The 26,765-nt window shown below is 37.8% G+C and overlaps 1 protein-coding gene across 1 annotated transcript in view; it reads left to right on the top strand.

Moving 5' to 3' along the window:
• LOC126088375 (peroxisomal acyl-coenzyme A oxidase 3-like) overlaps positions 1-26,765 on the top strand; it is a 151,557-nt gene that overhangs the window by 36,870 nt on the left and 87,922 nt on the right. The window contains exon 8 of the mRNA XM_049906514.1: positions 2,238-2,360. Within this exon, the coding sequence (XP_049762471.1) occupies positions 2,238-2,360 (123 nt within the window). The remainder of the gene's footprint in view (positions 1-2,237; positions 2,361-26,765) is intronic.

Here is a 26,765-nt window from a genome sequence, read left to right as displayed (position 1 = left end):
TTACAGTGTTTGAGTTATGAAATCAAGCAGCAGTGGCTGTATTAAGCAAAAAAGAAAGTTTTGTTTAATTGTGACAAAGCATCAGGTCACACATCCATTATTGACACGACCAAAATCATAGTATTAAAGTTTGAATTGCTTCCTCATGCACCATATTTTCCAGATTTAGCCCCCTCTGATTATTTTCTCTTTCCAAACATTAAGAAATGCCTTGGTGGTAAATGATTTGCCAAAAATGAAGAGATTGAGTCTGTAGTTGATGGCTATTTTGTGGAGCTCACTTCTCACTATGAATAGGGTATGAAAGCTTAAGAACACCTCCGGAAAAACTCACGCTGAAAGGAGACTATGTAGAGCAATAAAGATTTTTTCCCAATTTTTTTTGTGTTTTTGTTTTAGGTCATGTACTTCTGGGGCAGCCACACACTGATCAAACTGTGAAGTAAACCAAGGAAAATTCAGGAAAGGAATTAAAATTCTGGGAGAAGTAACAAAAAATTTGAGGTTCACTGGTAACATTGTAAATCTATCACAGATGGCAAAGGACTTGGAAGAGCATCTGAATGGAATGCATAATGTCTTGAAAGAGGTTAAAAGATGAAAAATAATAAAAGTCAAACAAGGGTAATGGAATATAGTCAAATTAAATCAAGTGATGTTGAAGGAATTAAGTTAGGAAATGAGACTCTAAAAGTAGTCAATAAGTTTTGCTATTTGGATGGCAAAACAACTGATCATGATTAAAACAATGAGTATATGTAATGAAAATTGGCAATAGCAAGAATAGCATTTCTGGAGAGAAATTTTTTAACATCAAATATAAATTTAAAATGTTAGGTCTGAAATATAGTCTTGTATGAAAGTGAAATATGGATGATAAGCAATCCAGAAAGAAGAGAATGAAAGCTTTTCAAATTTTGTACTACTGAAGAATGTTGAAGATTAGATGAGTAGATTGAGTAACTAATGAGGAGGTATCAAACTGAATTGGGGGAAAAAGAAATTGATGGCATAACTTGACCAAAAGAAAGGATCAATTTGATAGTACATGTCTGAAGCATGAAGGATTCATCAGTTTGGTAATTTAGGAAGGAGTGGTAGGTGGAAGTTGTAGAGAGATTCCAAGGGAGAATACATTAAGCAGGCTGTAATAGATGTAGGTTACAGTAGTGATTTGGAGATGAAGAGGCTTGTAAAGGATAGAACGAGTATATGTGTGTGTAGTAGTATTTTATATCTGGGATCTCCCATTGCTGCATGCATAAATAAATATACTCACATGAATGTATTGCATTGTACCTTATTGTATCCATTATTGTAAATTTTATAAAATAAATATTGTAAAAACTCTGAATCATTCCATATGTTCATAAGTCTAATTCTATTGGAATCAATACTGGTGCTATTGCTGATTTCTTTTTCATTTCTATCAATGATGTCACTGATTTTCAATCAGATTGAATCAGTGACTGACAGTGTACCCCTAGAACTCATCAGTAATATCACTGAATCCATAACACATATTAACAAAACAGTATTGTCTAATTTATGATACTGAGGTATCGTACTACTTGACAGTAATTGTAGGTACTTCATCTGTTTCTGAACTGTTCCACTGTTCCATTCTGCCTCCTTTCACAGTGTTCTTAGGTGAATTAAACTTTTGATACAATTAAGTATGCTATATATATATTGTGATCCCCTATTTGTTTTGATCCTGGTAGTTATATTAGGAGATTACCTCTCTTCAGTGTCCTTACAGATTATCGGACATTACACACGAACAAAAATGAACCAAAAAATCACCTAAATAATACCTTTCTTCAATGGTTTAAAAAAACTGTTTCCATGTTAGTAGCTACTATGAAATTTATTATTTAATTTTTCAGATTTTTAAGTGAATGTTTATTTATCAATTGCTTAACTCTATTCTAAAAGCGCAATGACAATGAAATGATGTATAGGACAGGTGACATATTCACAATTACCTAAAAAAGAGTAAGCTCGTATACTCTCAGCCATAGAAAGTGATATGTTCATGTTGAACTGGATAATCAGATTTTTAAGTTTCTGAAAGCAACATTTTAGCTTAATTTATGTAATAATCACATAGCTTGAGTCTATATTTTATTTAGTGAGTCATTGTGTTAGTTCCATTATTGCTACATTCTCATGGTGTTAGACTGTGGAAGAATACAAATTTCTCACAAAATAACCATTTATTTTATCATTTATAGCAGTGGCAGTTGATCCCACACTTGGCTGCTACCTTTGCACTGAAAATCCTCGTTAACTTCTTTTCTGATTTGATGGCTGACTTCCAAGTAAAAACATTCCTTGGAACAAATAAAGAAGAACTGGTAAGAAAATCATATTACATATTCTGGTAGAATAGGTTCTGAAAAAAAAACAATGGTATGCACTGTGAAGATTGTTTCAAGCAGCATATAACAGTATCAGTCACTATCCAATTGAGAAAGAATGCCCTTTCCCACCTTCAAAAGTAAGCTCACCGGATGTGTTGCACAGGACTTGTACATTAATTGAAAATATGCAATATGATGATCTTGGACTTTTCCCATTATATTGTGCTCTTTAATACATGGAAGCATGACTGATTTACATCCATAAAATGTAAAGGATAGAATATCAGTTCTCATTCGCCATCTATACTACATATCTGCTGTAATGTAAATCTTCATGTAGCATGCATTGTTTCATTTCCTTAGGTATAGGTTAAAATTGCTAATTAAGTCCAAAACTTTCTTTCTGGAATAATCAGTACTGCATTAGAAATTGTTATGTTCTGACTAGAGATAGAATTCTAAAATAAGTATTCAGCCCAATTTATCTGATTACTTCTTTGGCAACAAAGCAGGGAAGCTGACATACTGTGTTGACTTGTGTGGTACTGGCCTTTTCACAGAATAAAAATAAATTCAGAAAGAATGTAATATACATTGTTTAAAAAATTATTGGATTTACATGTTCTGTCATAGCCTTGGCAAAAAATGATTGTGTAAATAAGGGCCATGATACAGTAATGCATGTGAAAATAAAATCCTTTGATCACCCAACATTTTATTTGCTGTTTTGTTTAATTTCACACTTACATAATCAGTTGCAGAACTTAAAATCCATGGTCTGTAATATGCTTCAAGAGTGAGTTTCATAAGTATTTAAAATAGAAATACAGTGGAACTTCCTTTTTACATTCCTCAATTTTACATTTTTTGTGATTCTACACTGTAAATTCATAGCCCCTGTGAAAAACCCATAAGATCAATGCTAAAAATTCCCCAATTTTACATTTCTTCCTAATAAGGTTTACCTTCATTCTAAGTTCTTAGTCAGTGTCTCGCTTGACTTTGTCCCATTTTCTTCCTATTGACATTTGATGTGACTGACCAACTTATAGGTAGCTCAAAAGACAAATGTTTCTCACCAAGGGTGGTGGTGGAATTAAGGGAATATTTTAGGCCGTTGTGGAGAAGGGAGATGTGAGAGAGGAAATGCTGACATAATCCACAAATGGTGTTGCCAACACAACATGTAACATTTAGCTTCAGTGCACAGTTATGATACAACTGCTGCTGGGTTGCAGTGGAAAAACAAGACAGTAGATGCAAAGTGTTCTGGACCAAGTGAATACATGATGAATGGGCCTAGCCACCACCTTTTCTTATGTCATTTATAACTCAGTCTCATCTCTTTGCATGTTTTCAGCAACAATATCAATCATCAACCTTTTATATTCAAACACTGAGTCTCAAAGGGTAAGCTCAGTCATAATCAGGGAATGTTACCCATTTCTGGCTAGTGAACTCTTAATTGCTGGCAAATTGTCAAATCACTCAATAGTCATCACAGGAATCACACCATGCTAACATGTGTATAGGAGCTGACCTACTGGATATGTGATGGGAGAGCAGGTAGGCATTAAAGCATTTTGCAAAGTGCTGAAAATATACTTTTTGTGCAGATGATGTGCTGTGACAGAGATGCCAAACAGAAATGGAACAAGGGTTTTGCAACAGCACATTTTAAATGTTCAAACAGTAAAGTTGGAACAACTACATACACTACTCACATACAGTGTGGTCCATTGATAGTGACCAGGCCAAATATCTCACGAAATAAACACCAAACGAAAAGACTACAAAGAATGAAAATGTCAAGCTTGAAGGGGAAACCAGATGGCACTATGGTTGGCCCACTAGATGGCGCTGCCATAGGTCAAATGGATATCAACTGCGTTTTTTTAAATAGGAACCCCCATTTTTTATTACATATTCGTGTACTAAGTAAAGAAATATGAATGTTTTAGTTAGACCACTTTTTTTGCTTTGTGATAGATGGCACTGTAATAGCCACAAATTTATGAGTACGTGGTATCACGTTACATTCCACCAATGCGGACGGTATTTGCTTCGTGATACATTACCCGTGTTAAAATGGACCGTTTACCAACTGTGGAAAAGGTTGATACCGTGTTGATGTATGGTTATTGTAATCAAAATGCCCAATGGGCGTGTGTTATATATGCTGCTCGGTATCCTGGATGACATCATCAAAATGTCCAGACCATTCGCCAGATAGTTATGTTATTTAAGGAAACAGGAAGTATTCAGCCACATGTGAAACATCAACCACAACCAGCAAAAAATGCTGATGCCCAAATAGGTGTTTTAGTTGCTGTCGCAGCTCATTCGCACATCACTAGCAGACAAATTGCGCGAGAATTGGGAATCTCAAAAACATCGGTGTTGAGAATGCTACATCAACATCGATTGCACCCATACCATATTTCTATGCACCAGGAATTGCATGTTGATGACTTTGAATGACGTGTACAGTTTTGCCACTGGGCACAAGAGAAATTACGGGATGATGACAGATTTTTTGCACGCATTCTATTTAGCAATGAAACGTCATTCACCAACAGCAGTAACGTAAACTGTCATAAAATACACTATTGGGCAACAGAAATTCCATGATGGCTGTGACAAGTGGAACATCAGCAACCTTGGCAGGTTAATGTATGGTGCGGCATTATGGGAGGAAGGATAATTGACCCCCTTTTTTTATCTATGGCAATCTAAATGGTGCATTGTATGCTGATTTCCTATGTAATGTTCTGCCGATGTTACTACAAGATGTTTCACTGCATGACAGAATGGCGATGTACTTCCAACATGATGGATGTCCAGCACATAGCTCATGTGCGGTTGAAGCGGTATTGAATAGCATATATCATGACAGGTGGACTGGTCGTCGAAGCACCATACCATGGCATGCACGTTCACCGGATCTGACGCCCCGGGTTTCTTTCTGTGGGGAAAGTTGAAGGATATTTGCTATTGTGATCCACTGACAACACCTGACAACATGCATCAGCGCATTTTCAATGCATGTGCGAACATTACGGAAGGCAAACTACTCGCTGTTGAGAGGAATGTCGTTACATGTATTGCCAAATGCAATGAGGTTGACACACATAATTTTGAGCATTTATTGCATTAATGTGGTATTTACAGGTAATCACGCTGTAACAGGATGCGTTCTCAGAAATGATAAGTTCACAAAGGTACATGTATGACATTGGAACAACCAAAATAAAATGTTCAAATGTACCTACATTCTGTATTTTAATTTAAAAAACCTACCTGTTACCAGCTGATCATGTAAAATTGTGAGCCATATGTTTGTGACTATTACAGCGCTATCTATCACAAAGCAAAAAAAGTGGTCCAACTAAAACATTCATATTTATTTATGTACTACATGGATATGTAATAAAAAATGGGGGTTCCTATTTTAAAAAACGCAGTTGATATCCATTTGACCTATGGCAGCACCATCTAGCGGGCCAACCATAGCGCCATCTGGTCTCCCCCTTCAAGCTAGATGAGCTCCATTCTTTGTAGTTTTTTCATTGGATGCTTATTTCGTGAGATATTTGGCTCGGTCACAATCAATGGACCACCCTGTATAGACTTTGCACCACACACACCACACACTGTAAATCGTAAAGATTGGCAGCAGTGATAGAGGCCATAAAGCAAAACTGTAGCATCTGAACTTTTTTCAAGTTTACATTTTACACAGTGTACTGAAACTCATTGAGTCAACTTCTAATAAGCTTGTAACATAAATTGGAGACGTAAACTCATTTTTTCACATCTGTTTTCTCATCAAGATCTTTTAAAAATGTGTGTTTTGACATATAATTCGTGGTCATAGCATGTCAGAAAACAACTCAATTACCTTGTACCCAGACATCAATTTCAATTTTTTGACGAGTTCTTACTTGCTGTTACACATCTGTGATTTTTTAAGAACTGATGAAATTCATTACCACAAATTATTCTATAAACATTATATTGTAAATTTAATTTCTTTCACTTAGACAGATTTTATAGAAAGTATTGGAGAGAACTGCAGTTTTTAATCATATATGCCAATTACATATGTTTTTGCTCATTTTTGGGGGGGGGGGGGGGGGATTTTCCTTAATTCTGCATTTTTTAAGTCTGGAATGCATGAAAACATAAAATATGAGTTTCTCTGTACATCCTAGCCTATACTTGTTAAATGGACTGCTGATATCCTTTGGCAGTTCCATTTTTATTACTGAAGGTGCATTCAGACTAAGAAATTTCCTTTTGGAGATATACATTTTCAAAAATTTTAAACTTAACTCATAGATTTAGCGGGCCAGTACTAAGCTTCACAAGGAAAATTTTCCAGTTTTGCTGATGTATGTGGCCCTATCCTGTCTTTCAGCATGGAGACAAGTAGCTTTTTCACAATTGTAAAATTTTTACCATGAATGAGAAGTTGTGGACTTTTCCTAGGTTGTGACTAATGGGTTACAGTGTGAGATTTGTGAAAAGTATTTTCACTGGAAGAAATGCAATGAGGAAACCATCATTCTAGTGCTATCCTCTCCTGAAATTGCAGGATATGTAGCAAAAATAAGTTAATACTGGAGCATAAGTGTAAGATTTGTACTCTTCAACTGCAGTTAGAAAATGCAAGACAGGAACTGGTCTGGCTGAGGGAGAAGAGAGCTGTGGAATAGAAACTGGCAGTTGGTAAAGAGGCTGCTAGAGAATGTTATATTCAGATAGTTTCACTTCCTGTCACCAATAGATTTGACCAGCTGTCAAGAGTTTAGTGGAGGGAAGTTTCTTGTACCTGTAGATCAAGGAGACATGCAGTAGACCTCAGTAGTTAAGAAGTCTAAGTCAGTTGTAAAATCAGATAGGAAGAAAAAGATTCGGCTGTTAGTTAGTTCTCATGGTAGAGGTGTAGCCCAACAGTTGCAGGAAGTATTGGGAATGAGTACCAGGTCACTAGCATTGTGATGCCCAGTGCAGGGTTGACTCAGTTGACTGATAATCTAGAGTAATTAGGTGTAGGCCAACAGTTGCAGGAAGTATTGGGAATGAGTACCAGGTCACTAGCATTGTGATGCCCAGTGCAGGGTTGACTCAGTTGTATTTGACTGGTATTTGTAGCATACCGTGTACAAATAAGAGAAAAATTAAGTATAATTAAGTGAAATTAAATGTCTTAGCTTCAAATTTATCTTTCAGTTTGTGATCTGTGCAGAGGACTTTTTGTGAAAATTAACTGCGTGTCCTCTAAAAATAGCATCTAAATAGCAATACCTTTGCTGAGAGGTGTGCTTTCTTAACAGATGTTGTATTCCACCTCAGTGTGAGGACACAGTGCATACATAACATATTTTAAAGACATTTTTACAAGAATGTGCCATTTTTTATAGTACAATGGTACATTCAGTGTAATAATACTAATAAATGAGCTAGTTGAGCAATCGTGTCTAATTGCATCTAATTTACACAAATGGCTGGCAAGAGAGGAACTGCAGAGAAACAAGAAGAATGAAAGTCATCCAGAACATATTATGGATGAAATTCAATCAGAGTTGCTAGAGTGCTTGATGTTAATATTAGCTATATTTAATCAAGACACTACATGTATCAGAACATCATGTAAACAATGTGACACTTCAGGGCTTCCTATACTGGAATACAGATTAGCTGACTATTTTGTAAGGAGCTCTTTGTGAAGACTGGAAATGGCCAAGCACATAAAAAAGGTATTCCATTTGAATCTATCTGTGTATCAAAGCACCGCACTGAATAGATCACTGAAGGTTGCACAGGTACAGTTGACTTTTGTAAACTGAAAATTTTGATTGTAGTTATTTATAGTTTCCCTAACTCTGACTTCAGGACATTTCTGTTCAAACTGGAGGGAGTTCTTAGTTCACTTTAGAGACAGTACCAAAATTTTATATGTGATCCTGCAAGAGAAAAATGTTGGAAGACCCCCTACATTCATATCACCTCATGTAGACTGTATTTGTTCCAACCAGAGTGCAGGGCAACAATAGCACAACTATAGACACTATTCCAGGGACATTCCATGAGTAAAATGATAATTGGGCTTTCAGACTACGATCTACAAATTTTAACACTAAAAGGAATTTGTGCATATACACACATGGTGTGTACAATTACACACTATCTATAAATACTAATCCATTGGCAAGCATATACACACCCCCGGCAAGCATATCCTCATTGAAACACATTTTTTATTACAAAGATGAATTTTTTTATTTATAGATATAAATCAGATTGTAGATAACATACACATACAAGAATCACATTGGAATTGTATCAGAAATCCATTTTTGTATGATAGATTCTGAAGCATGGTGTGGTGCATGAGGGGACCTAGCACTGGGGGCAGTAGGGTCATGTTTCCCTCCAAGAGTGCTTCCCACATGCATCCAGCTTCTTGGAGCAAACTGTGCATACTCGTGTCAGATTTCTCTTCTTCTCTCTTGGTTCAATGACTTCTGGGAAATGTCGTTCTGTCAACTGAGGAAGGTGGGGCATTCATCCTGGTCGGCCCAGCTTAGGAGAAACAACACTCCATTTGTATTTCTTAACTGTTTTTTCCAAGAGGGTCAACATAAGCTCCAGGGAGTCCTTTCTCCCTCCAAATTTGCCATACAAAGTAAAAGAATTCCTCACAGATATTTCCAGCAAATGGACAGATTTTCTTGTAATACTTTTTACCTTGCTTTTGGGTATTGGATATGATGGCATGCTCTGTTTGGCTTGATCCACTCCTCTCACTGGATTGCTATAGTCAAGCACAAACTTAAGCTTTATTATTTTCTTTGACCTTCTCTCAGTCTCCACCACATCCATTGTGCAGATAGTTGAAAGAAGTACCACATCTTTCTTGCCTTTCCATCACAGTGCCATAATACAGGGTGATTCAAAAAGAATACCACAACTTTAAAAATGTGTATTTAATGAAAGAAACATAATATAACCTTCCGTTATACATCATTACAAAGAGTATTTAAAAAGGTTTTTTTTCACTCAAAAACAAGTTCAGAGATGTTCAATATGGCCCCCTCCAGACACTCGAGCAATATCAACCCGATACTCCAACTCGTTCCACACTCTCTGTAGCATATCAGGCGTAACAGTTTGGATAGCTGCTGTTATTTCTCATTTCAAATCATCAATGGTGGCTGGGAGAGGTGGCCGAAACACCATATCCTTAACATACCCCCATAAGAAAAAATCGCAGGGGGTAAGATCAGGGCTTCTTGGAGGCCAGTGATGAAGTGCTCTGTCATGGGCTGCCTGGTGGCCGATCCATCGCCTTGGGTAGTTGACGTTCAGGTAGTTATGGACAGATAAGTGCCAATGTGGTGGCGCTCCATCCTGCTGAAATATGAATTGTTGTGCTTCTTGTTCGAGCTGAGGGAACAGCCAATTCTCTAACATCTCCAGATACTGTAGTCCAGTTACAGTACCACCTTAATCTTATCAGCTGCAGACAGTGTTTGAACCAATTTCAGACGATAAGGTTTCATAACTAACCTTTTTCGTAAGACTCTCCATACAGTTGATTGTGGAATTTGCAGCTCTCTGTTAGCTCTGCGAGTCGATTTTCCTGGGCTGCAAACAAATGCTTGCTGGATGCGTGCTACATTTTCATCACTCGTTCTCGGCAGTCCAGAACTTTTCCCTTTGCACAAACACCCATTCTCTGTAAACTGTTTATACCACCTATCAGGAGGTTTAACACCATACTTCGTTCGAAATGCACGCTGAACAACTGTCGTCGATTCACTTCTGCCGTACTCAATAACACAAAAAGCTTTCTGTTGAGCGGTCGCCATCTTAGCATCAACTGACGCTGACGCCTAGTCAACAGCACCTCAAGCGAACAAATGTACAACTAAATGAAACTTTATAGCTCCCTTAATTCGCCGACAGATAGTGCTTAGCTCTGCCTTTTGTCGTTGCAGAGTTTTAAATTCCTAAAGTTGTGGTATTCTTTTTGAATCACCCTGTATATCCTCGTCTTTCACCTGAATTACCCCTCCCCCCCCCTTCCTGTTTCATCATTTTTTATTTCAGAGAGATTGTGGCATCTGTTTCTGGGTAATTTTTACTGTTCTATAGCTGTCAGTGGTTTTCAAAATTAGGAAATATGTCAGCTGTGGGCATGTGTGAAAGCTATCTGCTGTTAGACAATAACCTTGCTTCATGAGTGATTTTACAAATGGCAAAATGACTTGCAATGAAATTGGAAAATCCGTAAACTCTGCATCCAGCTTTGTCCCTTTCTCTGTGTAAATAGTCAGAGGTCATGATTCACACAGCATGTAGAATTTTATTCCAAATCATACCCTTTTCAGCGGGATATACTGTACCCAACGCAGTCAGGCTTGTACAAAAGTAAAGTTTCATCCACCGTACTGTCCCATTCAGGAACATAAGAAGTTTTAAATTTATTTTCAGGATGTTATTAAACTGGCCAGATCTTGTTCAGCTTAGAATTTGCATAATTTGTAGCATCATACACTACTTTATTAGAAGAATGAAAATACTTTTTGATTTGGCGAAACCTCTTGTACGACATTACGTCAGTGAAAAATGGAGTTGATATGCTTTCTCGTTGTTGCAGCACATCTGCAATTCAGGTTTCTAAACAGTACTTTGCAAAATGGTTAGAGCAGGAAAAAATTGAAATTCTTCACATGATGGTGGCAAAACATTATATCTGGGAGTTGAAACATATTGGATGATATATTTAGCTGTTTCCATCTGTATCATTTCCATCAAATCACTATCAAAGAACTGTTCAAATATTTCTAGTTCATCATCAACAAAAGGAATCATACAGCCAGAATTAGAGATAAATGGAAATCTCAGTGGAGCATAATCAGTATTTTCATCAATGACATGCCACACTATCACCTAAGACCAGTCTGTATCAGTGTCTTTCTCACATTCTTCCTCACTTGACAAAAGTTCAAAAGAGTCATCACCAGATTCCAAAACAGCAGTGTCTTCCCACTGTTCTTCCTCACTGGAATAATCACTATTTGTTTTAGAAGTGTTAAGTCCCATAGTGCTCCGAGCCATTTGTTTCGGAAGACTGCAAGCAGATATAATACTTCAACAACTGTACCAAAATGCCACGAAACAACACAGTGTTGGTGTAATGACTTCAAAAACACAAGCCAGTAGCAATACACTGTGTTACAAATGTCCAACTGCAAAAAATGCTAACTAGTGATAATAGACATAACTACAAAGATTATAACCTGGATGCTGTTGCTAACTAGCGGTAGTGAAAGAAAATATAATGTTTATAATCAGGTGTTTGTGCAAGGATGCATAAAACTTGGAGGCCCCAAGTTTTCTCAGGATAATATTTCTCAGCAAAACAGTCAAACCTGAGTTATCTTGGGATAATCAGTTAGGAGATTAAAGCTCATAAAAGAACAAGATTGGCAGGATGTTTATAGTGATGATAGTATAGATGATAAACATAATGCTTTCCTTGGCACATTTATCATGCCCTTTGATATCAGTCTCCCATTAGAATGTCTAAAACAGTTCACTAGCACTAACAGGCAACCCAGGTGGCTGGCTAATTGTATGAGGGTATCATGTAGTGCAAAATGCGTATTGTATCAAAATGTTAGAAATAGTCACAATCGAGCTACAGTAGCTCATCACAAACAGCACTGTAAGGTTCTTAAAATGTCATTAAGGAGGCAAAAAGCATGTGATATGCAAATGGAGTAGCTAATTCTTGGGATAAAACTATAACCATATGGTCAACCATGAAGGAAGTGTCTGGCCAGGGTCGAGGATAGAAAGTCAAAATGTAGTAAAATAGTTTCCGTTACTTTGCCACTGTTAAGTCAGATACATGAACAGTATGTAACAATCATTTCCTGAATATAGCAGGTGAAGTGAATAAAAATTTAGTTTCTGCAGGGAATCATATGACTTTTAGAAAATGGCTTTCCAAGTCTTGTATCTGAAGTATACCTCCATGATACTAACAAGGGGAAGACTGAGTCAATAATTAAATTGCTCAAGACTAACGACTCTCATGGATATGACAGGGTATCTAGCAGAATACTAAAGCATTGTGCCACATATGTTATCCTAGGACTTAACCACGTCTGTAATTCTTCCTTTAGGAACAGTCAGTATCCTGAAAGATTAAAATACTCCATAGCGAAAACACTTTATAAACAAGAAGATAGGGCTAATGTAGATTACTTTAGAACTATTTCTATGCCATCAGTGTTTGTAATGTTTATTGAAAAGGCTGTATATAGAAGGGTAATTAAATCATTTCATTTCACATAAATTACTGTCAAACATACAGTTTAGTTTTATAAGTGTCTTAACAGCTGAAAAATACTTTATTCACCTTTCCCTGTAAGGCACTGGACAGATTAAACAGAAGTTGTGAACAGCATCTTTCTTCTTTAGTTTAAGAAGGTGTTTGATTGTGTTGACCACAAAATATAACAGCAGAAATTTGAGCAGTGTGGAATAAGAGTAGTTTGCAATTAGTTCCTCTCATACTTTAAAAATAGACAGCAAATGTGCTATCACCAAGGTAGCTATCACCAAGGTTGTGAAAAATATGAAGTGGTGTCTGATTGGGCTCAATTAAGTGGGGCTTCAGGTGTCAACTGTGACCACTATTGTTTCTTATATGACAGGTGATTCTGAAATACTTCCATCGGCTGATGACACTAGCTAGGTAATGAAAAATGTTGAATGCAACACAGGCAACATAACAAGCTGCGCAGTTTGAGATCATGGCTTGTAAAAAATAAACTGATGATAAATGATAACAATACTCAGTTTTTGCAGTTTCTAACACACAATTCAACTAAAACTGGCACCTCAGTTACACAGAATGGGCATATTATCAGTCAGTTTGAACAGGCCAAATTCCCAGGTGTTCAGACAAATGCTAAACTGTCATGGGAAGCCAATGTTCTGGACGTTGCTCAGAAACCGAACACTGCTATATTTACCATTACAATGGTATCTGCAGTAAGTAATAGTCCAACATAGGAATAATCTCATTTTCTTATTCTAATTTGGTGATGACATGCAACATTATATTCTAGAGTAACTCTTCCCATTCATAAAGGCCCTTTTTGGCTCAGAAACAGGTAGTTCCAACAATAAGTGGTGTAAATTCACAAATCTCTTGTTGATCCCTTTTCAAGGGTCTGTGAATTCTGACTCTGGTCTCTTATTGCATTTTTTTAAAATACTGTTCATTGTTAACAACATGAGATTATACCCAAGAATTAGCATCTTTCACTCAGTTAATACTATGCAGAAATTCAATCTATATTTGGATTGCAGCTTCCTAAGTCTTGTGCAGAGAGACATGCACTACTCTGCCGCATCCATTTTAAAGAAGCTACCACAAGAATTACAAAAAAAGAAAAATTGAGTAATGCTTGCACTTGCAAGTCTAAACTGAAGAACTTCCTCAAGGCTCATGCCTGTTCTGTAAGGGAACTCCTACCGCCAAACATAACGAGTTTTCTGCAGCCAGTGGATCAATCGATTATCAAAACTATGAAGTGACATTACAGGAGACAGCTGTTGATAAAGCTTTTGATAGAAGGTGTAAATGAAAAAGGCGTTGTGGCTCATGACCAAAAATATAATTTAAAGTACTGTTCTTACATTGTGGTGGAATCAAGGAATTTGATGAAGATAACTACATTAAAAAGAGCTTAGCCATTTCAACCAAAAATGGGCTACAAATCAACAACAATAATCAATATTTGAAAGTATAATGCAGTTGGATAGATTACAAATATAGTCACCAAGTGGTGGCAGGAGAACACAATTACAAAGTTATTATCATTAGCAGCTTTCGGAGCCAGTGGCTCCTTCTTCTGGCAGATGGGTCGAAGGGGAAAGAAGACGGGTTAAGGAAAAGGACTGATGAGTCACCCAGAACCTCGGGTCACGGGAGACTTATTGGACGGGATGAGAAATATAGTCTTTCCTTCTCAGACTCAGTCTGGTCTCAGCAGCCAGAGACAGTCGTCATGTGTGTGAGAGCTGTGTTTGCATTAGAGAGAGAGAGAGAGAGAGAGAGAGAGAGAGAGAGAGAGAGAGAGAGAGAGGAGAGAATGGGTGTGTGTCTATGGGTGTGTTGTCTAATTTGGTAAAAGGCCTTTTGGCTGGAAGTTTACTTGTTTGACAGTCTTTTTGTTGTGGCTATCTGTGACTCAACATCTCTACATAGTAAATAGCAATCTATCCTTTTCATAATATTATCTGTATATAAATTACCTAGTAGAAAGTGTCGAAACCTCTTTAAGACTGTTTGCAGTTGTCTGTAAGAAAGTAGCAATGCCAGAAGGCAATATTTATTTATGGAATGACCTGTGGAGGTTCGATAAATGGTGCAAGCGCTAGCAGTTATTCTGCATGTCAACGAGGGTAACACATTGCGCATAAACAGGAAAAGAAATCCATTACTGTACAACTACATTCTTTATGACAAATTGCTGGAAGTAGTACCAACCATAAAATATCAATGAGTAACTATCCATAGCAATCTTAAGTGGAAGGACTACACAAAACAAGTAATAGGAAAAGCAGATGCCAGACTGAAATTCCTATGAAGACTATTAAGGGATTGTAGGTCATTCATGAAAGAAGTGGCTTACAAGATACTTATCTAACTGATACTTGAGTACTGTTCATCAGTCTGGGCCCCTAGCCAGCTAGAACTAATAGGAAAAATGGAGAATATTGGACAAAGAGAGGCATATTTTATCACAGGTTTGTTTGATTGACACAAGAATGTTGAGAAGTGCTCAGCAAACTCTAGTGACAGACACTACAAGAGAGGTGTCGTGCATCATGGAGAGGTTTAATATTGAAATTTTGAGTGAGTGCTTTCTCTTAAGAGTTGAACAACATATTACTTCACCCCACATACCATTCACAAGCAGAAAAAGAAAAGCGGAATCAGTTAAGTGGTACCAGAAGTGCCCTCCACTGCACACCATCAGATGGCTTGTGGAATATTGATGTAAGATAAGATATCCCTCTATGGCAACCAGCATGGATTCTGAAAACATCAATCATGTGAAACGCAACTCACACTTTTATCATATGATATCATGAAAGCCATGGATGGAGGTGGTCAATTAGATGCAGTATTTCTCAATTTCCAAAAAGCTTTCGACTCTGTGCACACCAACACGTATTATTAAAAGTATGATTATAGGGTATCAAGTGAAATTTTTGGCTGGATTCTGAATTTTTTGGTGAGGAGGATGCAGAGAATGGAGAGCTATCAGCAGATGTGGAACTTCCAATGTGCTCCAGAGAAATGTGCTGAGCTGCTTGCTGTTCATGTGGTATAGTAGTGTCCATGCAGATGACTTAGTGTTAAACTCAGCTATTTGTGTGATTCTGGCTGTGACACATTGACACTATAGTTATAGGATATTATGTATTTTTGTTTTTTGATGTGCACAGTTTTACATTATTGAACATTTAAAGCAAGTTATCAATCTTTGCATCACATTGGGATTTTATTAAGATTTCAGTTGAATATTTGTGCAGTTTTTTTTTTCAGACACTATGTCATTGTAAATAACTGCAAAAATTCTGAGGTTACTATTAATGTTATCTGCATGGACACCAATATACCACATGAACAGCAAGCAGCTCAGCACATTTCTGGAGCACATTGGAAGTTCCACATCTGCTGACAGCTCTCCATTCTCTGCACCCTCCTTACCAAAAAATTCAGAATCCAGCCAAAAGTTTCACTTGATACCCTATAATCATACTTTTAATAATAAGTGTAGGTGTGCACAGAGTCGAAAGCTTTTTGGAAATTGAGAAATACTGCATCTAATTGACCACCTCCATCCATGGCTTTCATGATATATGATAAAAGTGTGAGTTGCGTTTCACATGATTGATGTTTTCAGAATCCATGCTGGTTGCCATAGAGGAGATCATTCTGTTCAAGATACATCAGTACATTTGAGCTCAGATTATGTTCTAAGCTTCCACAATTTGATGTCAGGGATATCAGATGGTAGTTTTGTGGACCAATGTGCTGCCATGCTACGATTCTTATAGACATGTGTGATATGTACTTTTTTCCAATTACTGGGCGTGGTTTTTTGTTCAGGGGATCTACAGTAGATTATAGTTAGAAGAGGAGCTAACTCAGCTGCAAATACAGTACAGAATCTGCTAGAACTTCCATTGGGCCCTGGAGTTTTGTTCGGTTTTAACCAATTCAGCTAAGTAAAAAAACAGACTCCAAGTATATACTTAAGGCAAGGATGACCAATAATCCCTTCAGTGCAGATGCGCACCATGCCCAAACTCTCATGGGAATTGGCGAAATGCCATAAATAAAGAGGATAACAGGCAAGAGGCACTACAATATTAGCACGTGGGTAAGTTGAGAATTTGGGTCTGATGAGAGATGTGCTAGAGTAGTCTATGTAATTGTGACCTCCACTGTGTCTGGATGGCGCGGTGATCATTACATCTGCCTGGTAAGCAGGGGACCCAGGTATGAACCCTAGTCTGGCGCAAACTTTCAGCTTTCCACATTGATTTAATTATTATCCACTGGTAGCTTTTGTCTTTAAATCCTTTGTGTGCTGATTCACGGCGTCTGCATATAAAAATGGGGCTGAAAGAACAGATGTCACTTATATAATGAAGACAAGGTGAGCGAATGATCCCTTCAGTGCAAATCTACACCAGGCTCAAACTCTTCCGGGAATCAACAAAATGTTCCAAGTAATGAGAATTATGGGCAAAGGACACTACATTACCAGTGTGTGGATAAACTGAGAATTTGAGTCTGATGGGAAGTGTGCTGGGGTACTCTGTGCAGTTGTGATGACCACTGTTTGAATGGCACAGTTTTTTACTTTCCCCATCAATTTAGTCAATGCCAGCTGGCAGATAACATCTTTAGTTTCTTTGTGTCTTGACTAATATCCAAATTACTCATCTTTGGAGTGGTGTGAGTATTATATTGGGGAAAATACTCCTGAGTGCAGCATTTCTACTATTGCTTTGCTACCATCTGTTTCCGTCCCTGTCTCATCCATGAGTGTCTGAACATTAACTTTGTTATCATTAACAGCCTCTACATATGATGAGAATTTCTATGTGTTTTGCCAGAGATTCTTATATAATATTCTGCCACAGTAGTCACTGAAGGCTTCACACATTGCAGTGTTGACAGCCAAATGTGTTTCATTCAGTATCTCCCTATCTCTAGCCCCATGCTTTGTTTTACACCTACTACTCACTAGTCTCTATTTATCTTGAAGTTTATTTACAGTGACCTTGTACCATGAAGTATCTCTCCCATCATGATCCATTTCATTAGGTAAATGTATGGCTAACTATCCTTCTAAACTTGTGGCACAATCCTTCTACTTGCTCCTCTCCACACATAATAACTGTTGTGCAACTGGATTTGTGATTTTCTGTCAGAAAGGTCACAGTTTGTAGTAATAGACGGAAAGTCATCGAGTAAAACAGAAGTAATATCTGGCATTCCCCAAGGAAGTGTTATAGGCCCTCTATTGTTCTTGATCTATATTAATGACATAGGAGACAATCTGAGTAGTCATCTCAGATTGTTTGCCGATGATGCTGTCATTTACCGTCTTGTAAAGTCATCAGATGATCAAAACGACTTGCAAAATGCTTTAGATAAGATATCTGTATGGTGCAAAAAGTGGCAATTGACCCTGAATAAAGAAAAGTGTGAAGTTATTCACATGAGTACTAAAAGAAATCAGCTAAATTTCAATTATGTGATAAGTCACACAAATCTGAAGGCTGTAAATTCAGCTAATTACTTAGGGATTACAATTACAAATAACCTAAATTGGAACGATCACATAGATAATATTGTGGGTAGAGCAAACCAAAGACTGCGATTCATTGGCAGAACACTTAGAAGGTGCAACAGATCTACTAAAGAGACTGCTTACACCACGCTTGTCTGCCCTATTCTGGAGTATTGTGGTGGGGTGTGGGATCTGCATCAGGTGGGACTGACGGATGACATTGAAAAAGTGCAAAGAAGGGCAGCTCATTTCATTTTGTATTACCGTGAAATAGGGGAGATAGTGTCACAGACATGATACATGAATTGGAATGGCAAACATTAAAACAAAGGCATTTTTGTTGCGATGGGATCTTCTCATGAAATTTCAATCACCAGTTTTCTCCTCTGATTCTGAAAACATTCTGTTGGCACCCACCTACATAGGGAGAAATGATCATCATGATAAAATAAAAGAAATCAGGGCTCACACAGAAAAATTTAAGTGCTCATTTTTCCCGCTTGCCGTTCGAGGGTGGAACGGTAGAGACACAGCTTGAAGGTGGTTCATTGAACCCTCTGCCAGGCACTTTATTGTGAACAGCAGAGTAATCACATAGCTATAGATGTAGATGTTGTGGCTTCCTTACTCAGACACACCAGTGCTGCTTCTTTAGCTACTTTGCTGAAAATATAAAACCTTGTATTTTGGTAATCATTGTAGTTACAGCTGCCTCCGGTTCACTGATACCAATTTCTATGTAGACATTCTCAAAGAGTTTAGGTCTGTTTGTTCAAAAGGCTCTGTGCACTATGAGACTTAATGTCTGAGGCCATTAGTCCCCTAGACTTAGAACTACTTAAACCTAACTAACCTAAGGACATCACATATATCCATGTCCAAGGCAGGATTCGAACCTGCGACCGTAGCAGCAGTGCAGTTCCGGACTGAAGCGCCTAGAACTGCTCGACTACAGCGGCCAGTGCAGTCTGTTTGTTGCTATTAGATCAAATATATTTCCACCAAGAGTAGCTTCTGAACTGTCTGACCTAGACAGTTGTCAGAGAACACACTGTGATGTTTCACAAGATATCATGTCATACTCACAACTTATAAAACTGTATTTTCCCCAGTTGATTGTTGGATGATTAAAGTCTCCTCCAATGATGACAGTATGATTGATAAAATTACATGATACTGAATTTAAATTTTCTCTTAAGTTTTTGGCTACATCTGGAGATGACTCTAGTGGTCAATAGAAAGATCTAATTATACATGTATAACTATCCTTGAGTGAGTATTCCTTAGACAGTCTCACATGCAGTTTCAATTTCTACCTCAGTGGGTTTGAGTTCCTTAAGCACTGCAACTAACAAACTACCTCCATTTATGATTTGTGCATCCTTTCAATACACAATTAAATTTTCCCTAAATATCTCAGTGCTATCAATTTCAAGTTTTAACCAGCTTTCTGTACCTAATATAATGAGAGCTCCCTGGATTTTTAAGAATGCTTCAAACCTTTGAACTTTGTTGTAAATGCTTTGGCAGTTCATTAAATTTTCCCTAAATATCTCAGTGCTATCAATTTCAAGTTTTAACCAGCTTTCTGTACCTAATATAATGAGAGCTCCCTGGATTTTTAAGAATGCTTCAAACCTTTGAACTTTGTTGTAAATGCTTTGGCAGTTCATCACTAGGATTTTAATACTGAATCTTAAAGTGACAGTTCTGGGTCCCCTACAACTGTTGTTATCTTGACTGGATGAATGGTGACCCAATGAATTCTAGGGCAATACTGCAAATTGTTAGCTTTGTTGAAAATTCATGTGCAGGGCTGGTCTTCTCAAGTTTCTCTGCCAGTCATTGGAATGATCCAAGTACAACCTTGGAGCTTAGATGACAGGCATCATTTATTCCAAACTGCACCACGATCTGAAGTTGATTGCACTCCATTCCCTCAATGGCTGGCAAAACAGCCTCTTCAACATGAATGTGTATACCGTTTGAAGTCATTTTGAAGCTACATGCCTAAAATCTTTGTTTCTAATGACGATGTAATTTTGCTAGAGTTTATGGTCACATTGGTGTTGCATGCATCGCCATTTAATTAGAAATGTAGGAATGTTGTTTCTTTGGTGTTTGACAGTAGCATATCACCCACAAACCGTCCATTTTTTTGTGCTGTAACTTCATTTACAGCTGCTTGTAGTTGACGGGGGGTGTTTTCTGTAATAAGGATGCTTGTTGTGCCATCTGCAGAAGAACTATTTGTTTGTGACTGAGTATTCAGGTCTAGATCACTTATATATAATAGAAAGATGATTTGTCCAAGAATCGATCCTCAAGGAACTTCTTTATTTAGAATTTCTGCTGCTGAGAGACATGCAGCGGTGGCCAGTTATGACATGCTGATGCACTGCAGTGCACTGTAAATATTACGCTAAAATTATGCAATTTTGCTTCAGAAGTGAGCCAGAAATTGTTCTAAAATTACACCATCTCTCTTCAGATGTGAGCTGGAAATCACACTAAAATTATGCCATTTCTCTTTGAATGCATGCTGGTAAGGAAATAAAATTGACAAAAACATATTCTGCAGCATTCTCTCTGCGATAACTAGCAACCAGTGTTTTGTGTAGAAAAGACAGTCAGCTGCAATTTGATCAACTCAGACAAGCAACACAGTTGTTTCTTTTCTACTGCACATGCTCTGATTTGACGGCATCTCTTCCTGTAATACTAGTGCTATGTTGCACACAGCACCAAGTCAGTATTTTTCTTTGAAATTGTGTGTATTGTATTGTGAAACCATAGAGTATGAGAACATTTTTTAAGGACTGTCTGTTGTGATGGCAATGTGGGCACATAGTCTACAGCACACTACCATTCATACGGTTATAGTTGGTGGGGACTTCAACCTTCCCTCGATATGTTGGCAAAAATACTTGTTCAAAACCGGTGGTAGGCAGAAAACATCTTCCGAGATTGTCCTAAATGCTTTATCGAAAATTATTTCGAGCAGTTAGTCCACGAACCCACGCAAATTGTAAATGGTTGTAAAAACACACTTGACCTCTTAGCCTTGTAGCTAGGCTCAATACTGTTTCTTCCAAATCCATCAGAAACAAACGCAAAATAATTTTATTTAAAAAAGCAGATAAAGTGTCACTAGAAGCTTTCCTAAGAGAGAATCTCCATTCCTTCCGAACTGACTATGCAAATGTAGATGAGATGTGGCTCAAATTCAAAGATATAGTAGCAACAGCAATTGAGAGATTTATACCTCATAAATTGGTAAGAGATGGAACTGATCCCCCGTGGTACACAGAGGCAACGGAAAAAGCATGCGAAGTTCAGAAGAACGCGAAATCCCGAAGATTGGCTAAAATTTACAGATGCGCGAAATTTGGCACGGACTTCAATGCGAGATGCCTTTAATAGGTTCCACAATGAAATGTTGTCTCAAAATTTGGTAGAAAATCCGAAGAAATTCTGGTCATATGTAAAGTACACAAACAGCAAGACACAGTCAATACCTTCGCTGCGCAGTGCCGATGGTACTGTTACCAACGATTGTGCCGCTAAAGCGGAGTTATTGAACGCAGTTTTCCGAAATTCCTTCACCAGGGAAGACGAATGGAATATTCCAGAATTTGAAACACGAACAGCTGCTAGCATGAGTTTCTTAGAAGTAGATACCTTAGGGGTTGCGAAGCAACTCAAATCGCTTGATACGGGCAAGTCTTCAGGTCCAGATTGTATACCGATTAGGTTCCTTTCAGATTACGCTGATACAATAGCTCCCTACTTAGCAATCATATACAACCGCTCGCTCACCGATAGATCTGTACCTACAGATTGGAAAATTGCGCAGGTCGCACCAGTGCTTAAGAAGGGTAGTAGGAGTAATCCATCGAACCACAGACCTATATCATTGATGCCGGTTTGCAGTAGGGTTTTGGAGCATATACTGTATTCAAACATAATGAATCTCCTCGAGGGGAACGATCTATTGATACGTAATCAGCATGGTTTCAGGAAACATCGTTCTTGTGCAACGCAGCTAGCTCTTTATTCGCACGAAGTAATGGCCGCTATCAACAGGGAATCTCAAGTTGATTCCGTATTTCTAGATTTCCGGAAAGCTTTTGACACCGTTCCTCACAAGCGAGTTCTAATCAAGCTGTGGGCCTATGGGGTATCGTCTCAGTTGTGCAACTGGATTCGTGATTTCCTGTCAGGAAGGTCGCAGTTCATAGTAATAGACGGCAAATCATCGAGTAAAACTGAAGTGATATCAGGTGTTCCCCAGGGAAGCGTCCTGGGACCTCTGCTGTTCCTGATCTATATAAATGACCTGGATGACAATCTGAGCAGTTCTCTTAGGTTGTTCGCAGATGATGCTGTAATTTACCGTCTAGTAAGGTCATCCGAAGACCAGTATCAGTTGCAAAGCGATTTAGAAGAGATTGCTGTATGGTGTTGCAGGTGGCAGTTGATGCTAAATAACGATAAGTGTGAGGTGATCCACATGAGTTCCAAAAGAAATCCGTTGGCATTCGATTACTCGATAAATAGTACAAGGCTGTCAATTCAACTAAGTACCTGGGTGTAAAAATTACGAACAACTTCAGTTGGAAAGACCACATAGATAATATTGTTGGGAAGGCGAGCCAAAGGTTGCGTTTCATTGGCAGGACACTTAGAAGATGCAACTAGTCCACTAAAGAGACGGCTTACACTACACTCGTTCGTCCTCTGTTAGAATATTGCTGCGTGGTGTGGGATCCTTACCAGGTGGGATTGACAGAGGACATCGAAAGGGTGCAAAAAAGGGCAGCTCGTTTTGTATTATTGCTTATCGCGTAATAGGGGAGAGAGTGTGGCAGATATGATATGCGAGTTGGGATGGAAGTCATTAAAGCAAAGACGTTTTTCGTCGCGGCGAGATCTATTTACGAAATTTCAGTCACCAACTTTCTCTTCCAAATGCGAAAATATTTTGTTGAGCCCAACCTACTTAGGTAGGAATGATCATCAAATTAAAATAAGAGAAATCAGAGCTCGGACAGAAAGGTTTAGGTGTTCGTTTTTCCCACGCACTGTTCGGGAGTGGAATGGTAGGGAGATAGTATGATTGTGGTTCGATGAACCCTCTGCCAAGCACTTAAATGTGAATTGCAGAGTAATCATGTAGATGTAGATGTAGATGTAGATGTAGACACCTGGTAATTTGTAGACCCATGTTTGTTTCCTGCTGGGGGGAGGGGGAAACCTCATAATATCAAGCTATTCATTAGAAAATTTAAAAATAACAGTTCAGTTTATATAATAAAAATAATGTATTAAATTTAGTTACAATTACTACCAGTGTAAGTCAAAAGGCTATAGGCCACCACATTGTAGCATGTTGGTATAGTTTTGCACGAGCAGCCATTGGAAACATGTCCTAGTATTTTCCTTCAGTTCTTGTTTTTCTTATATTTTCTGTTTCCTGTTTGTCAAGTATGACATGAACCAATTAGCAAAGCACTTCTTGCAGTGTTCCACTTACTTGTAATTCATAGCTGCACTTAGTTTTGAAGAATCGTGAAATCTCATTTCAAGTAGAACTGAAATGATATCCTGAAATCTGATGCCACGTAGTACAAATCCAAATGATGTAGAATGGACACAAAATAAGATGGAAAGGTGGTTCGCCCTTGCACTATACCCTAGTTGGTGGCCAGTTTTGGTTACACAATTCTCAGCTTACGCAGGTAAATGAAAGCATATCTCCTCCTTTTTAGCACATAAGGCAAGAGAATCACCCAAATGTTGATGAACATTACAGGTTTAGTTAAAGTTCACAGTGGCAAAATATGTGTATGACAGTAACATAACTATAACAATGGACACAAAATGGCTTGAAGTATTGTCACAAGAGTTTAAAACATTGAAACATATTTAATGTTTGCAGATCAACAGTACTGAGCATTTACTAGTATTGAGCATTTGCTAGTTTGCCTGAGATTTTCAAACACCTAGGTAATACACAGTTTCATACTCTTTACAGACACAGTTATTGCATGTATTTTACCAAGGCGCAGAATTTCACTTTAACTGCCACTAAATTGTGAACTTCACATATTCAGTCTTTCCCATGAACCAACAGACTGCTCAGTGGCCACAAACTCTTAGTACAAACCAATATATATCTATGTTATCCATGCACCAGTCTAATATGATCCGACATACAGATGTTAGTGGAGTACTGGTTGGATGTGGACATTTTTTTGTGCTCGCACTGAGATGTTTACCGAATGCTTGCAACCTACTGACTGCAGACTTTGCAGCAGGGGCTGCTATATAAGGGCAGGTGTAAGAACATTGTCTGACTTCCAAAATTACATAATGCTTTAAAATTCTAAGCTCAAATCTACTGTTTGGCATGAACTTAAAGACACAGGTTTGTTATTTGTTTTATGAAAAATGCCACGAAACAACACAGTGTTGGTGTAATGACTTCAAAAACACAAGCCAGTAGCAATACACTGTGTTACAAATGTCCAACTGCAAAAAATGCTAACTAGTGATAATAGACATAACTACAAAGATTATAACCTGGATGCTGTTGCTAACTAGCGGTAGTGAAAGAAAATATAATGTTTATAATCAGGTGTTTGTGCAAGGATGCATAAAACTTGGAGGCCCCAAGTTTTCTCAGGATAATATTTCTCAGCAAAACAGTCAAACCTGAGTTATCTTGGGATAATCAGTTAGGAGATTAAAGCTCATAAAAGAACAAGATTGGCAGGATGTTTATAGTGATGATAGTATAGATGATAAACATAATGCTTTCCTTGGCACATTTATCATGCCCTTTGATATCAGTCTCCCATTAGAATGTCTAAAACAGTTCACTAGCACTAACAGGCAACCCAGGTGGCTGGCTAATTGTATGAGGGTATCATGTAGTGCAAAATGCGTATTGTATCAAAATGTTAGAAATAGTCACAATCGAGCTACAGTAGCTCATCACAAACAGCACTGTAAGGTTCTTAAAATGTCATTAAGGAGGCAAAAAGCATGTGATATGCAAATGGAGTAGCTAATTCTTGGGATAAAACTATAACCATATGGTCAACCATGAAGGAAGTGTCTGGCCAGGGTCGAGGATAGAAAGTCAAAATGTAGTAAAATAGTTTCCGTTACTTTGCCACTGTTAAGTCAGATACATGAACAGTATGTAACAATCATTTCCTGAATATAGCAGGTGAAGTGAATAAAAATTTAGTTTCTGCAGGGAATCATATGACTTTTAGAAAATGGCTTTCCAAGTCTTGTATCTGAAGTATACCTCCATGATACTAACAAGGGGAAGACTGAGTCAATAATTAAATTGCTCAAGACTAACGACTCTCATGGATATGACAGGGTATCTAGCAGAATACTAAAGCATTGTGCCACATATGTTATCCTAGGACTTAACCACGTCTGTAATTCTTCCTTTAGGAACAGTCAGTATCCTGAAAGATTAAAATACTCCATAGCGAAAACACTTTATAAACAAGAAGATAGGGCTAATGTAGATTACTTTAGAACTATTTCTATGCCATCAGTGTTTGTAATGTTTATTGAAAAGGCTGTATATAGAAGGGTAATTAAATCATTTCATTTCACATAAATTACTGTCAAACATACAGTTTAGTTTTATAAGTGTCTTAACAGCTGAAAAATACTTTATTCACCTTTCCCTGTAAGGCACTGGACAGATTAAACAGAAGTTGTGAACAGCATCTTTCTTCTTTAGTTTAAGAAGGTGTTTGATTGTGTTGACCACAAAATATAACAGCAGAAATTTGAGCAGTGTGGAATAAGAGTAGTTTGCAATTAGTTCCTCTCATACTTTAAAAATAGACAGCAAATGTGCTATCACCAAGGTAGCTATCACCAAGGTTGTGAAAAATATGAAGTGGTGTCTGATTGGGCTCAATTAAGTGGGGCTTCAGGTGTCAACTGTGACCACTATTGTTTCTTATATGACAGGTGATTCTGAAATACTTCCATCGGCTGATGACACTAGCTAGGTAATGAAAAATGTTGAATGCAACACAGGCAACATAACAAGCTGCGCAGTTTGAGATCATGGCTTGTAAAAAATAAACTGATGATAAATGATAACAATACTCAGTTTTTGCAGTTTCTAACACACAATTCAACTAAAACTGGCACCTCAGTTACACAGAATGGGCATATTATCAGTCAGTTTGAACAGGCCAAATTCCCAGGTGTTCAGACAAATGCTAAACTGTCATGGGAAGCCAATGTTCTGGACGTTGCTCAGAAACCGAACACTGCTATATTTACCATTACAATGGTATCTGCAGTAAGTAATAGTCCAACATAGGAATAATCTCATTTTCTTATTCTAATTTGGTGATGACATGCAACATTATATTCTAGAGTAACTCTTCCCATTCATAAAGGCCCTTTTTGGCTCAGAAACAGGTAGTTCCAACAATAAGTG

The sequence above is a fragment of the Schistocerca cancellata genome, chromosome 6 (genome assembly GCF_023864275.1).
Source record: "Schistocerca cancellata isolate TAMUIC-IGC-003103 chromosome 6, iqSchCanc2.1, whole genome shotgun sequence".
Classification (NCBI taxonomy): domain Eukaryota; kingdom Metazoa; phylum Arthropoda; class Insecta; order Orthoptera; family Acrididae; genus Schistocerca; species Schistocerca cancellata.
This window is presented reverse-complemented; position numbering and strand designations above follow the sequence as displayed.